The 16,242-nt window shown below is 40.0% G+C and overlaps 2 protein-coding genes across 5 annotated transcripts in view; one reads left to right on the top strand and one right to left on the bottom strand.

Annotated features, from left to right (window-relative positions):
- Positions 1 to 1,998, bottom strand: part of LOC144089580 (uncharacterized) — a 39,330-nt gene extending 37,332 nt beyond the window's left edge. Inside the window, exons 1-2 of one of the 2 annotated variants that reach the window (XM_077620610.1) lie at positions 1,752 to 1,998; positions 1,603 to 1,690 (exon numbers count right to left, since the gene is read on the bottom strand). The gene's annotated coding sequence lies outside the window, so the exon portion shown is untranslated. Of the gene's footprint in view, positions 1 to 660; positions 720 to 1,602; positions 1,691 to 1,751 lie in introns of those variants that run through there. The other variant, XM_077620619.1, reaches the window with a different exon arrangement.
- ppip5k1a (diphosphoinositol pentakisphosphate kinase 1a) overlaps positions 139 to 16,242 on the top strand; it is a 51,299-nt gene continuing 35,195 nt past the window's right edge. For all 3 annotated transcript variants that reach the window (XM_077620554.1, XM_077620547.1, XM_077620537.1), the window contains exons 1-9: positions 139 to 304; positions 4,699 to 5,183; positions 5,933 to 6,128; positions 6,386 to 6,476; positions 6,594 to 6,679; positions 6,913 to 7,067; positions 8,477 to 8,578; positions 15,668 to 15,829; positions 15,923 to 16,044. In XM_077620554.1, the coding sequence (XP_077476680.1) occupies positions 5,040 to 5,183; positions 5,933 to 6,128; positions 6,386 to 6,476; positions 6,594 to 6,679; positions 6,913 to 7,067; positions 8,477 to 8,578; positions 15,668 to 15,829; positions 15,923 to 16,044 (1,058 nt within the window). In that variant the 5' untranslated portion in view covers positions 139 to 304; positions 4,699 to 5,039. The remainder of the gene's footprint in view (positions 305 to 4,698; positions 5,184 to 5,932; positions 6,129 to 6,385; positions 6,477 to 6,593; positions 6,680 to 6,912; positions 7,068 to 8,476; positions 8,579 to 15,667; positions 15,830 to 15,922; positions 16,045 to 16,242) is intronic.

Genomic DNA, 16,242 nt, shown 5'->3' with positions numbered 1-16,242 from the left:
CCCGCGGACCGCTGTTTTTACACTGGGGAACCTAGTGCGTATGTATTCATCGTCAATGCTAACGCTAGAGGCCGCTAACGGTCCTCCTTAGTGTATACTCATGTGTGACTATCCTCCCAGCGTCGTTGTTAATTGGTCGCGGAGTTTTATGCGGAACGCCTTTTTACTCTCATGACCCAGGCCTATTGGTTATTTCAAACGTTTCTCTTACTCCGTTATAACCAAAGAAGATAGGTTTCACATGCAAACTAGTGAAAAGGCAGGAAATGAGGCGATTTTTACCAAATCGCCGTTCATCTTAAATGTAAGTTTATTTGCCATGAGATCATTGTGACTGAAATATTGATGAAGTGCCGCTGTGCTTGCTTTATAATGAAGGGTGACCTTATTTATGTAATGCCGGTTTAATGCACGATTAATAGCTTTGGAGTACGCGTAAACACTGCTGACCCCGTCAAATGCTAATGTCTGCTACCATTAGCTGCGTCCTACTATGTTAATGTCTACCGCGATAGGCTCCCGGCTTTTTGAAGAATACCAAAAGCGAGTTTTTTAAAATCTATTTTATTTCTACGTTATGATAAATACCACCCTTTAAAGTCTAAACTAATTTCTGACAACTCTCACGCATAGATGACCCTAGCTATCTACGTATCCTACCTGTATTCGCCAGCGTGACGTCACAACCGCAACGTTAGCAATTGTCATCCATCCTGTCTATCATGCTGACATCTATATTGCATTATTACTTTGATATTGTTTTGGGTGGTGACCCTGGCTGTGCTAAAAAATGTCTGAATCCAATGGAAGAGCAACAGAGGTAGACCGTAATTTTAGTCCAAGAGTCTAAGGTTCCTTTCCATTTATGAACATAAAATGATCAAGTCAGTACACCTCTTGTTAAATGCATCATAGTGTCATATGGCTGTGTGTTTATTTTACAAACGACTAGAGACATATTTTGCAAAGCTATGGTGGCCTATCTGCACAACTGTAACTGTTCTGAGGAATTTCAAACTCATCTGAGATAATTATCAACCAAGTTGTGTTGACCTTATTGTGCTTTAGAGTTTTGCTGTTCTGTACATTAAAGACTGAATATTGTTGCATTGGGTAAATAAATTGTTATTGTAATGGCATATCTTAAAATATTTTTAATGGCTCGTCACAGCGATGGTCCGATATTTAAAAGTTTTCACCTCAATTGGATTGTTCGGAAGTGGAATGAATCAAAATTGGAATTTCTAAACCACAATATTCATTTTATTGAATTTGGGATCAGGATTTGGTCATCTAGAAAACGTCTTCTTGTTCATAAAACTGTGACATCACATTAACTGAAGTTTTCACTGTGTAGCTTTTCCCACTCTTAGTTTTCTTCTTTCTACTTTGATACACCGGCCTGTGTAAAAAAAAACAACTAATATTTTTTGCAAAATGGCAGCATCCTTAAAAAACATAGGCAAATATTTCACACAAGCAGCGGAAAAAAATCAAGATGAAAATGTGTCACAAAATGGCTGCGCCCCTGGCAGGAAACAAAACAGACTAAGCAATTGTGATTTTCCTAATTTATTTTAGATCACATAATCAAAACGTTACCTGCCCTTTCAGAGAGCTGTCAAAATGTATTAGCTGCCCGAAGAGTACTTGTCTGCCCCGGCATTCAGGCAGTCGCTAATGTTGAAGCCTGTTGATATGTAACAGTATGTAATATAAGTATGTAAGTGTGATAAACGATTCATCACCACCTTCATTTCTTGGTCATCACCACCTTCATTTCTTGGTAGCTTACGCTGTGTCACGATTCAATCGGTCGTGGAACGTGATTGGACCCAAATGCATGGAAGCAGGCAATGGATGAGTGGAATGGAGTCCTCTCACAAAACTTTAATAACTGAGGAAGGGTTCTTCAGAAAATAACAAGGACTTAGCCATCAAATAATAACATCAAACCTGACGTCAAAGACATGGGGTAACGGGGAACTTGACTTGGAACCATGGCATGGTGCAAACAAAGCAGACAATCTGATAAAGATTAACAAACTCACAGGGTTTAAATAGACAGACAAGGGCTGATTATCAATGACAAGCAGCTGGTCACAAGGGAAACCCGGAGGGACACGAGGCGAAAAGCACACAGACAGGACACACAGGGAAACAGGTATAACAAAACCAACCAACACCCCAATTAACCCTGATAGTAATATCAACCAAAAATGCAAAGTCCTGTAGCCATTCTTGGGTTTGTAATTCCGACACCGGTTTTTCTATTTTTCTCCATGAACTGTCTGATTTCCTCTCATAGATCAAATAAATAAATAGTACTTGGTCAATTTTTCATGGAATATTCTACACTCTATCTACTTTTCTCTTTTTAGGTAACGCCATTTTTGCTAATGAGGGTGTAGCGGGCAGGTAGAGAACGGGGTAGAAATAACATCATTACAAGCAACAGATGGCGCAAAACAATGCGCCCCTAGCGGATAATTCTTGAATTGCATTTAATCAAAACAATTAAATCCATATCTTTTATGCATTTTTCCACTTTCAAATTATCCTGCGGGCCTGATCGAACCTCCTTGTTAGCGCTGCTGCACATGTTACTAGATTGTCGTGCTTTGTTGGGATTTTGACAACTGCATATAGTCTGTGCATATAGCTTGGCAATTAATTTTTACAGCATTCAAAATTTGAATAACATTTGCATGAAGAATCTAGCCCAGCGGTAGCGAACAAGTTAGACACAGAGAGCAAAAATTTGAAACTGTGAGAGTCAAAGAGCCACACCACGCAGTGACCTGCCAAAACAGACAGACACACAAAAAAATCTTGTTTAAAAATAATCTTACTTATTTTTGTTTTTAATTGACCCTAATGAATTTGAGTTTGTTTTAAGAGAGAATATAAATAAGAGAAACAGGAAATGAGGCAAAGAGCCACAGTATATACAAAATATAAGAAGCAAAGAGCCAGATTCATTTTGGCCGGCAGCCGCATGCGGCTCGACAGCTGCATGTTCGTCACCCCTGATCTTTGTTTACTTCTTACTCGTGTAGTGGTACCTCGTGATACAACATGCTCGTCTTACAACATGCTCATGTTACGACGAAAATTTAGATCGAATAATTCGCTCGCGATACAATTAAAATTTTGAGATGCGACGAAGCCAGGTGGCCATGACATGAGGCTGTTTATCATTGTAGCGCACTGTCTTTTTTTGCCGCATCTCTTTCGTGTATAACTACTATATCTACGAGGACTGAACGATTTATTCAGACTAGTTTCGACCAGGAAACGCACAACGCGCATGCGCGGGCAAAAAGAGGGCTTTCTGGGTAATGAAGTATACTCGTGCACACAACACCAATAGCCAATGGCACCCTTTCTCAGAATAAAACTTCATTACCCACAATCAATACGTGGGAAGCTCAGCTATTGCATTTCCTGTTATTCTTTGTAAGGAAAGAAGATCCCGCGATCGCTCATTTAAGCCTATTTCTCGTTGGCAAGTGGTCGTGCGTTATCCTATGGTGAGGACATTTGTGTGCATCATTTTCGGAATATTTTGAAGGAAATACAACAACAAACAGTCCATCGATAGGGAACGTGAGGGTGGAGGCGTGGCAAACCGCTAACCCGGAAAACGAAGGTAACAAAAGATTAAGACAAAACTAGAAAGTCAGTTTTGTGTAAAGTTACATTAAATGAATGTTTGAGTGTCTGTATATATTTATCCAAGTTAATTTAAATGTGTTTGTTCGTTTACGAGTGCTGTGGATAAAGTGCCCCCGAACAGCCCCCCCGCCTCCGTGTGTGTCTTTGTCTCTCCCCTCCGCGAAATGCGTCTAATTTTACATCTATTAAACAAATTTTATCACTATTAAACCACTCGTTATTTATTCCTTTGTCAATATATGGCGAATTAGAAGAAATAAAACATTTTTTCCAATCCAATATCCTGTTTTTGGTGTTTTTTTCAGAGGGTTGGAACGAATTAATTTGTTTTCAATTCATTTCAATGGGAAACGTTCGCTTGAGTTACGAAAAGTTCGACATACGATCTCAGTCTCGGAACGGATTACGATCGTATGTCGAGGTACCACTGTATAGACATGAAATCAATCTGCACTAATAAAGCTTGAAGGGTAGAAGCCATTTGTTAACATCAGCATGCGAAATTACTCAATCCGTCTCCAATAAACTTTGAGAGAGTGGCCTGAATTGAGTATTCAATGATCATTGGCAAGCATTGGCTTGTAACACACCTCTGGAGCAACGTTTTCCGTAACGTCTGATGTCATATCACTGCATCCTAACTACAGCAATATTTTGACATTCTTATTACTGCCTAAATTAGACTATATTGGCAAAGAATATTATATGGCACAACCTGGATGGCCATCAGTAGCATTGATCGAGTCAATTGCCGTCCACAATTTGATTTGATTTATTACCCATAGGTATACATGTTCTGAAGTAAAAACAGGGTATGGTGTCTTACACAAAAAAAGATGGCTAAAAAACCCAAAGGCAAAAAACAAGGCAGATACTTAGCACCCACTGTACATGATAAAAACGGTTTAAGATTTGTTTAAAAGCGAAACCCCAGCAAATTAAAAGCTTTCCCTCTAGTCCAGTGTTATAAAACTATAAAGTGTTGGACATCCAAAATATATTGATCTGTTTCCCCTACAGAACTGTCAAGTCTTCATCAACATGAATGAAAGAGACATCAAGAGAGATTGGCCATGCTGCGTCCAAGTCAATTACAATTATGGCCAACTGAATGAAGAATGATAACTTCAAATGACACCGTTTTTCCAAAAGACAGTTGACAATTATCTTTCCCCTTGTCTTGGCATTTTGGGACACCAATCTTTAAGGCCCATTTGTCTTCACTCAAATCCCTCACCAACTTGGCAGAGTGAACTATTTGTGTTCGCTGGCCTCGCACCTTTCCATCGGCTGCGTGCTCCGGTGGTGTGTTGGTGTGCAATGGTGTGGTGGGATGCTGAGAGCTGCCGTGGGAGACTGTGATGTCAGAGCCCAACAGCCCAGGCGAGAGCCGGCGTGGCGCTCCCAGATTCTTCGTGGGCTGCGAAGACGATGAGAGCGAAGTCCTGGAAGATAGCATAAGAACAGAAATGGAACTGTTTGAGGATGATGAAGACACAGACTCTGTAAGGATCATAACACAACATCTTAAATAATTTTGAATCTTGATTTAACAAAATCTGAACCAGATTACTTTTCTAGTACTTAATATTACGTATTTTCCTCACTATAAAGCACAACTAAAACACTTTTTCTCAGTGCGCCTTATAAACCAATGTGCTTTATATAGATCAATATTGGTTAATAATTGTATGAAATTCTCTTTAGCACAGCTCCATCTAGTTGATGTATAATACAATCCCCTACTACACCACTCCACCACTACTTCTGCGTCTTTTATATGGAAGACATTTTAAGATAGGCCATTCATCAAAGGTGCGCCTTATAATCCTGTGTGGAAAATACAGTACATTTATAAATAATTGGAGGTGGGTGTTTTACATAGAAATCATATGAAATAAATTTTTGCTTCATCTGATAACTAGGATTATAACTCTTGTTAAGAAGTTCCATTATAATTTAAATGGAATGAATGGGTGGCTTGGCTGGTAAAATGGTTGGCCTTCCTGTATGGAGTTAGCATAACACACCTAGCGTGCATGTTTTTTGAGATGTGGGAGGATTGCCTGGAAAAATCCTAAGCAAACTCCACTCAGGAAGGTCGATTGGTCTCAGAACTGTGAGGCAGACATGCTAACTACTTCCTACTGTCCCACCTCGAATATTGCAATGTACCTGTACACTGTGATATCATAGAGTAAGCAAATAATACTTTAGAATTCATCTTATTCTACTTCTTCTAATTCTTCTATAGCCGCCTGAGCAACAAATTATCGTTGGGATATGCTGCATGATGAAGAAGTCCAAGTCCAAGCCAATGACCCAGATCTTGGAGAGGCTATGCAGATTTGAGTACATCACTGTGGTCATCTTTCCTGAGGATGTCATCCTCAACGAGCCAGTGGAAAACTGGCCATTGTGTGACTGCCTCATCTCGTTCCACTCTAAAGGTACATAATAAACAGATACATATTTGCCCAGCCACTTTTGATAATAAACCAAAATAAGAACAAAGCAAGTGACATTTTGAGCCCCTCCCCACTCTGCACTTGATAAAGTAATTCTAATAGGTTATATAATCTCTACTCCTACCTTATGAAGCTTTGATTTAAGTTGTCCGTTCAAATATAGGAACATGTCTAAGGAATTAAGTGACTCCAAATTATTTTATTCAAACTATTGAAAGTATTTGTGCTTGTAAACCCAGGATTTCCACTCGATAAAGCAGTGAGTTATGCAAAACTCAGAAACCCTCTGCTCATCAATGACCTGAACATGCAATACTACATACAGGACAGGTACATCTTTTCAGATAATTTCCAATGTGCATGTTGGAATCATGCATTGCAAAATGTGATCCTTGAGAAAGCAAGTGAATCTTTTTTTACCCTATTTATTCAATTGTTTTATGAAAGGCGAGAAGTGTATCGCATCTTGCAAGAGGAAGGAATAGATCTGCCACGCTACGCTGTGCTAAATCGTGACCCAGATAAACCAGATGGTATGTAATGAGCACTCAGTTTGTTTGCACTGAATTTCTTTAGGGCAAAGGATTAACATAAGAGAAATATGGTTTTTAAAAAAAGTAGATTATATCAACAACAAACAGATGGGCAAATGGAACTTTCATATATTTTTTAGGTTTGGGAAATCACTCTAATAAGACAGCCAACCTGTATCATAAAATAATGAAATAATGTTTCACAAACATTCATTTACCATTATATTTCTCAGAATGTAACCTGGTCGAAGGAGAGGACCATGTGGAGGTAAATGGAGAAATATTCCAGAAACCTTTTGTTGAAAAGCCTGTCTGTGCTGAGGACCACAATGTGTATATCTACTATCCCACTTCTGCTGGTGGTGGCAGTCAACGTCTCTTCAGGAAGGTCTGCTCTTCTAACAACTTTTAAATACAATTTTGTGATAGTCTTTTTTTTTTAAATAATGAGCGCATATCTTCACATTATTTAAGATGAAACGGTTTACAGTGGTACCTCGACGTACGAGCACCCCTACATACGAGCATTTCGAGATACGAGTAAAATTTCGAGCAATTAATTATCTCTAGATACAAGAAAAATTTCGAGATGTGAGAAAGCCACGTGGCCAAGACACGAGAGGCTGTTTATCATTGTAGCGCACTGTCTTTTTTGCCGCATCTCTTTCGTGTATAACAGATATCTACGAGCACTGGGCGGAGCGTTGCATTTTCTCGTGTTTTTTTCCCCGTCACTCAGCGCGAATGCCGGAGCGATCGCTAATACGGGGTATATATTACTTCTCGTTGGCTGCTCATAAGAACATCAGGGGCACTGGCTCCTCAACTCCTTGTGTAATATCGATGGTCGCAACTCACTCTTTGTAATGTCTTTGGTTGCACTGGGCGGAGCGTTGCATTTTTTTCAGTGTTTTTCCCCCCTTAGCCTGTTAGCTCCTGTTGGCGGAGCGATCGCCAATTCAAGACTACTTCTCGTTGGCAAGTGGTCGTGCGTTATCCTATTGTGAGGACATTTGTGTGCATCATTTTCGGAATATTTTGAAGGGAATACAACAGCAAATAGCCCTTCGATAGTGAACGTGAGGGTGGAGGCGGGGCAAACAGCCAACCTGGCCAGGAGAAGGTATAAAAATGTAAAACAAAATTTGAATTAAGTTTAGTGTAAGGTTATATTAAACCTATTTTTGAGTGTGAATGCATCCAATATCCTGTTTTTGGTGTTTTTTCAGTCTGTTGGAACAAATTAATTTGTTTTTATTTCATTTCAATGGGAAACGTTCATTCGAGTTACGAGAATATCGACATACGAGCTCAGTCCCGTAACGAATTAAGCCCGTATCTCGAGGTACCACTGTACTGATAAACAGACTTGATTGAATTGAAAAGTATTTTCAATTATTATTTTTCATAAATTTTAAAATGTATTAAACATTCAGCCTGGTTGCATATTTCAAGTTACTAACTTGCACTCTCAGTCCCCCGCCTCACTTTCATACAGTCTTGCAAAGTTAACCTTTCACTGTGTTGATATGTTTTTGGACTTGATCCTTTTGATCCAATTTCATCCAGTAATGTTACCATCCAGCAATATCCGCTCCGGTGTTATATTTGGAAAGGTTTTACAAGACTGGATCCAACACTTGAAACAAACCACTTTTTATATGAGTGAAGCAGTAATTCTGTGCAGTTATGGTTTATTTACAAGCAAATAAGTGAGAACGTTTTATTAAACTTAAGTGAGCATGAATTATGACCCTGTTTAACATGTTTTTTTTAACAACTCTGTGATTTCTTTAGATTGGAAGCAGAAGCAGTGTGTACTCACCAGAGAGCAATGTGAGAAAGACTGGCTCTTACATTTATGAGGAGTTCATGCCAACAGATGGCACAGATGTGAAGGTAGTTTTTTGTTATTAGAAATTGCATCTAAATTGCTTATTAACAAGTCAGAAAACGGGACGATTGTAAATGTATCATTTATTTAATTTGTTATGAATAAAATTGATTTTAATTCAAATATAAGAGAACATACACTGGTAAATGGGGTCTCCTGCATGAATCGGGGAAATTATAGGGCATTTTTATACTATCAAAGGGCTAGTCTAAAAGTGTCCTGCTGGAACCTGCTCTGTATGCTCTCGTGAAAAGGCCTTTAATGATAGAGTTACAAGCTCCTTTAGAGCATCTTAATATGATTAACTGTCCTACCTACAGTGGAGTCTTAGTTCATTAACAGCTTTGCTAACAAACAAATCGGTTTCCAAATAAAATCTTCAAATACTATTGCTTCAATCCACCAAGGGTCAGTGCATTCACATTGTACTACAAATGCTTTCACCTGTGTACTTTTCCCAAGAGAAGAAAAAGTAGTGTTTGTGATGGTGATCTAAATATTTTGCTTTAGTTAGTGATATGAGGACGTCACATGTTATAGAAAATGTCACTACAAACATACGCATGTAGTATTCAACAATTTCAAAGCAAGATTAGCACAGTGACTTACATTGACTGTTGTAAATTTATTAGAGATGCATTAAAAATCTTCAGCTATGAGCTTGTGAATCTTTCTGGGGACCGGCGAATCTTGCTAGCCAATGACATTGTGGACACGCAAAGCGCTATGAAAGTTTAGGTTTAATAATCTCATCTTATCTCATTTTCTCAACCACTTTATCCTCACTAGGATTGCGGGGTGTGAGACACCCTGAATTGGTGGCCAGCCAATCGCAGGGCACAATGAGAAAAACTGCCATTCACACTCACACGCATACCTAGGGGCAATTTAGATTGTCCAATCAGCCTACCATACATGTCTCTGGAATGTGGGAGGAAACCGGAGTGCCCGGAGAAAACCTACGCAAAACATGCAATCTCCATACAGAAAGGTCCGAACCTGGATTTGAACTCAGGTCCCCCACAGTGAGGCTGACGCGCTTACCACTCATCCACTGGGCCGCCCAGGTTTAATTATAATGGGGGCCCAAATTAAAAAATCCAGCACAGTAACATCCTAGAGCCGTACATTTGCAATTGTTTGTTCAAAATCGCATTCAAATCGGATGTAGGTGTCTCCATTTTTTCCGATGTTAACGGCCAAACACACTAACTACCGCACATACACACACACACACATTCTCAGAATTAGTAATATGTATAGATACTTTTTGCCAGACTAGAATATAAAGTGTCATTGCACATTTACTTGGTGGATAGCAGTGGTGTGCTTACTGTCAGAGTTAGCTCAGGGAGTTACTTAGAATTTTATATAAAACTACTATTTTTGGTTTGGGGGGGTGCAAAACGTTAAATTCTTCTTTTGGGGGGGCGCAACAGAAAATCATTGAGAAGCACTGTCTTAAACCAAGGGTTTCCAAGCATTTTTCTCTCAGGGCCGCTTTCAGTAAAATCAAATAATGCAATTGCCAACTTGAAAACCTTCCAATTTTATTTGTCAAACATAGGCGGCAAGCCGTAGTATACCTTAAACGCAGGGATCTGGAAACTGGTCCTTGAGGGCCGCTGTCGGTGCAAGTTTTTGTTCCAACCAAATCAACACAGTTTAACCAATGAGGTTTCCGGTACTCGGTCGTTTGGTCGCCGGTCTTTTGGTCGCCCGGAAGGTTATTGATAATTACCATTTAAATTGTTGCTCAAATTCCCTAAATACAAACTGCAAATTATTATTTAGTCATACTTAATGCCCTATTAATTATTAGGCTAAAGAAAAGCTCCAAATTCCCCATACTTTTATTGTGTTTTGTTGTAGAACTTGTTAAGACCCTGACTGATGTCCCTTCCTAAGGGGACAACTCATGTACATACAAACTCTTATACACTCACACGTCCGCTCAGTGAAACTGCTCAGGGCCATTGTTGACTTTTATTGATGCGTAGACCACTTTGTTTTACCTTGTTTTGTCGCCGGTCTTTTGGTCGCCCGTTGTTTGGGTCCGGGCAACCAAAAGACCACAACCAAAAGTCAGGGCGACAAAAAGACGTCGACCAAAAGACCGGCGACCAAACGACCGCACACGGAGGTTTCCGCTGAAACAAGAAGCACCTGACTGCAATCCACCGGTTGCACTTCTAAGTTACCAGATTGATGGAAAGGTTTCCTCTTATACGTTGGAACGAAAACCCGGAACGAAAGATCGTATGGTTTTAACTTATTGTGCTGAAAAATCATTTAACAATTTAAAATACTATGCTAACTTCCGGTGATTGTTTATTTTTAACACAGACATGTATACTTAGACGTCTTTTTTATTGGAGCTTCGACAGTAGCCAATGCAACAAATGGCATGACATTGGATCAAATCTGAATGGATTGCATTTATTTATGCTGTAGTTTTAGGTTTACAGTAATCCCTCAAATTTCGCAAACAATGTAGACCAGACATGGCTGTGATAATCGAAAAAACACAAAGTAGTATCACCCCTACTATTACTACTATATGCTACATGTTTTCGCGCGTATACAAAAATACAAGTACAAAAGTACAATTATCATGAAGTGTATATATTAAATCTTGCAGTTATAAGCATATGAAAAGACTAATGTATCAGTATCTAAATATAATCTATATTAAAAAAGTAAATACTTTAAATACAGTAATACCTTCACACAAGAGCGTCACAACTTAAGAGAAATTTGAGATACGAGGAAATTTTTAGGCTGATTTTTGCCTTGAGATTCGAGACAAATTTGAGATACGAGAATACGAGATGGTTCCCGATATGGCCATTTGGGTGGCTGTGAACAGCATCAATCTGGACTTGGAAGGAGTTCTTTAACAAAACTTTTATTACTTAAGGCAGGAATCTTTAGAAAATAACGTGCTTAGAAATCGAATCACAAAACCAAACCGGACAGAAGACATGGGGGAACGAGGAACATGGTGTGGTAACTTGGCATGAAGTAAACAAAGTTGACGATCCGACAATGACTAAAAAATACACAGGGTTTAAATAGACATACAAGGGCTGATTACCAACTCATGAGCAGCTACAAGAGAAGGGAAGCCCGGAGGGACACAAGAGGCGAAAAGCATACACACACACATACACACCACCCAAAACACTAACGAGATGTGACTTTCTCTCTCTCTCTCTCTCTCTCTCTCTCTCTCTCTCTCTCTCTCTCTCTCTCTCTCTCTCTCTCTCTCTCTCTCTCTCTCTCTCTCTCGCTCTCTCGCTCTCTCTCTCTCGCTCTATCTCTCGCTCTATCTCTCTCTTTTCTTTTCTCCCCCCGCCAAAATGCGAAATTTAATCCGAAAAAAAAGGCTAAACGATGCCCTTCTCGGCTGTTTGTATTATTCGACCCGTCATTCTCCTACATTGAAATTTCACTTCTGCGCTGAGTGCCACCCATTTCAACGCTGAAGAAGAAGTGGTGCCCTGATTTCCACCATTTTTAATCTCCTTTCTTCCACTCGTGAGTTTCAGAATGAATTTTGACATTTTTATGAACTTTTTTATACTTAATATAAAAACACAATGTACTGATGTCGCGAAGTGGTTAAGGGTCACAGTACTTCCTTAATACTTATCCTAATTTTACATAGGCTGCTAGAAATATAATATGAGACTGGCACTCATTAAAAATATGTTCTTTGTGCAAAAATGTTGTCTTTATTGAAAGTCTATAGTAAACGCTCAAGTTCAAATTTACCTAGACTTCTGAGTTAAGAAACTCTGACTATTTCTCCTACATATTAAATGTTACTGCCCTTCATAAGGTTAAACACGACTAGTTGTGACTGATAAAACAGCTTAAGGTCTGTAAAACAGCTTAAGGAGCAGGTTAAGAAAGAGGGAGACCAATTTAAAGGAAATAAGGTTATTACCAGACTGCAGGATAGGGAGAAAGCTCGAACAGCGTGAACGCTCACAGTCTGTTGTCCTGCATCTCTCTCCGAATGACCAGTGAGTGAGTCTTATATACAGGCAAAACTGACAGTTGTCCGCAGGACTTTGGACAGATACGTTTTAGTCATTTGCAGGGCAAAGATTGATTAATCATTTCGAGGGGGACATCTGAGCCCCACACAGGATCATTGTTGTGAGCTCCGACACTCGTTCATCAGCTTTGACGGTGGTGGCCAACTTGGTGAAGTTAGCGGTCAAAATCACACGGTGAGGTCCTGTCCCAACGTGGAGATGACCAGCACTTTCTTTTTATCACCTTGACGAGTACCAGGTCGCCTGGGGACAGGACCTCCTGTGTGGGAGACAGAGAAGATGTCGGCAGATCATTTGCATTTATTACAGTTCTTTCTTGGAATATTTTGCATAACCACTGAGTGAGAGAATCTGTTTCACCTTTCGCTTCTACCACCAGATCTTTTCCCCACATTGGTAAGTGGAAGGGTCTGCCGTTCACTGCCTCAAATGGTGTGCATCCCTGTGCTGTCGGAATGATTCTCATGTATGTTTCTACCAGGCTCAGGCATTCTGGCCATGTTTTTCCTGTGTCTTCCATGGTTTTTCTGAGTTTGAGTTTTACTCTTCCATTGGTTCTTTCAACGAGGACTCCAGGGGTGGTAGTCGCAATGATATTTCAGGTTAATTCCAAGATGTCCCAGAGTTTGGATCACGTGATCAAGTGAGCACCATTGTCACCCCAAATGACTCGTGGTATTCCATGGCTTGGAATGATCCTTTTGCATATGGCTTTTGCGACTGCCATGGCGTCAGCTTTCTTGAATGGGCATATCTCAACCCACTTAGCAAGCGCGTCAATGATCACAAGACAGTACGTGTATGTGCCACTTTGGTTCATTTCGATGAAATCCATGTTCAGAACCTCGAAGGGATATGTCCCTGTTTGCCTTGTTCCGCGCTTGGGTCATTCATTGCCTTGAGAGTTGTGTCTACAGCAGGTGAGACAGTTTCTGCAAAAAAATTTAAAGTAGGTTTGGGGACCTTTGGGACTATACTATACCTCCTGTTGAGACATGGCTCCTGCCATGGCTCAATTTCGCAATCACTTCAAACAATGATCGTAGGACGCATGGCTTGTTTGCATAGAGGCCGTTCTTGTGTTGAGTGGCTCCTTCTCTTTCCCATTGTAGTTTCTCTTCTTCTCGGCTGCTTCGTCTGCTCGCTTGTTGCCCAATGAGACGGGGTCTTGTCCCGTCGTGTGTGCTTTACATTTGCAGATAGCCAGCTTCATTGGTAGCTGTACCGCTTTGAGGAGTTCTGTGAGAAGCTCTGCGTGTTTGACTGGGGATCCATTGGACGTTTTCATTCCTCGTTTATTTTAACTCTTTGTAAGAAGGTTTAGTCTCAATTGAAACGCTTTGTGCAAAAGGTGGATCCTCATCCCCCTCTTGGCTATTTTCATGTCTGCTGGTTGGTCAGCATCACTTGGTATGGATCTTCCCACTTTGGGTCGTGCTAGTGCTTCTTCTTTATACTGTTGGTTGAGCACCCAGGCTCCTGGCACCACCGTTGGTCCGTTTCCTGTTGAGAAGCACAGTCTCCTTCTGCTAACCCAAATTCAATGTGTTTCTTGAAAGATTTTCTTTTATGTAGTTAGCCAGAGTAGCCTCATCATCCAGTTCCAATCGTGTAGTGAATAATGACGATTTGTATGGTCTACCAAATAGGATTTTCATATGTTGTCCGGTTGACCTCGTCATGTAGGCGCAGTGATTTCATAATGAAATATGGAACCTTTTGCCAATCCCTTCAATTATCTTGTTGACACAATTTGGGTGCCATTATCACTATAAATCAATGGTTCTTTGGAATTTCATATCATGCACTGTCTTTGTTTTTGTTTCTTTCTCTTTTGTCAGTGCTCCCAAATTCCCCATTTCGCATAGCAGATTATTTGTTCCTCCACTTCAAATTTAGCATTTGGAGTACTGCTGCTGCATTTTCATCAAAAAAATCATTTGACGAAATATTTTTTTCCATAATTTGTCGCCGCCATACCTGAAAAGAGCTTATTGGCGATTTCAGAAATCGATTTCAAATTTCCAAATCCTTCGCCGCATCCCTGAAAAGGGCTTATTGGCGATTTCAGAAATTGACTCCAAATTTCTAAATCCTTTTCCACCTTGATATCTGATCGATTGATTATATCTTGGTGGCCAGCCAATGAAAAACACAAAAAGAGAGACAACCATTCACGCTCACACTCATAATCAGACATCAGTGGTCTGCTAATTTTCATCACCGGTGGAGACCATCTTTTGCTGTCCTATCAGCAATAATCATTCCCAGAGGAAATAGGGCAACGTCATTTGGTTGACATCAATTGTTCGATGCTTATGCAATCCGTATATCATTAATATTCTAATAGTCATTAATATGACCCACGCCAAAGCATATTTCACCTGCTCAGGACAAAACAAGGAATGTTTCCCATGCACTGAAAACATCCCATGCCTCTTCCGTCCTAGGGAAATCATTTCTATTTTTAATTTAGGACCATGGCGTCTGCCATAAGGTCGCCCAGAGCTCGCAATTTTGGAAAAAAAAATCCACCTTCACCGAAGCTCTTTGCTGTCCAGTTCGCCTATCAAGCTCTTTATTTTCAAATAAACGTCACGGCATCCGCCGTAAGGTCGCACGGCGCTCGCATTTCTGAAAAAAAACCACCTCACAGAGTCTCTCGGTCCCTCAGAAAGCTCTATTTTCGGATGAAAATGGCGGCCGCTGTCTGAGATTTTTTTTCTTGGCTGAGTGACAGTCCCCTGTCTTCCGCCATTTTCTTAGTGGCAAGCGCAAGTCAGGGAACAGTCTTCTGTTTGCGAGTTTCAGCGTGAATTTTGACATTTTTATGAACTTTTTTAATACATATTTTTATAATGTAAAAAATGCAATGTACTGAAGTCCCAAAGTGGTCAAGGTTTACAGTCATTATTATATTTCCCACTTCGCTAACTTTTAAAGCATCTGAGGTTGGTGATCCAAACTCACTATTCTCCATCATCAGCTTTTAATAAATCTTCAAAGTCAAATGTTTGTCATCTCCAGGTATACACTGTGGGGCCTGACTACGCTCACGCCGAAGCTAGAAAATCTCCTGCGTTGGACGGAAAGGTAGAGCGAGACAGTGAGGGCAAGGAGGTTCGTTACCCTGTTATGCTGTCAGCTATGGAGAAATTGGTCGCCCGTAAAGTATGTTTAGCATTTAAGGTAAGCAAAAACTGATGATCTGTTTCACATGGACTGTACCTTCAATGTTTAATAATGCCTTTGCTCAGCTCTCTCTTTCTCTGTTTTCTGCAGCAAACTGTGTGTGGCTTTGACCTTCTTCGAGCCAATGGGCACTCCTATGTGTGTGATGTCAACGGTTTTAGTTTTGTGAAGAACTCCATGAAATACTACGATGACTGCGCGAAGATCTTAGGGTAAATATTTAGAATTAATTTACTTATTGGTATTAAAAACTGAAGTCATTTGAGTGCCTTGTTTCTAAATACAATTTTTCATACATCTGTTGGTGACATGCTAAGACCATGTACAATGTTGGACTGAATTGTTGAAATGTAGCACTGAACCTATCATTTATATAATTGAATTGAATTAAATTGAATGCTTTTATTGTC

This window comes from Stigmatopora argus, chromosome 2 (assembly GCF_051989625.1).
Source record: "Stigmatopora argus isolate UIUO_Sarg chromosome 2, RoL_Sarg_1.0, whole genome shotgun sequence".
NCBI lineage: Eukaryota > Metazoa > Chordata > Actinopteri > Syngnathiformes > Syngnathidae > Stigmatopora > Stigmatopora argus.
The sequence above is the reverse complement of the archived record's forward strand: the minus strand, read 5'-3'. Positions and strand labels throughout refer to the sequence as shown.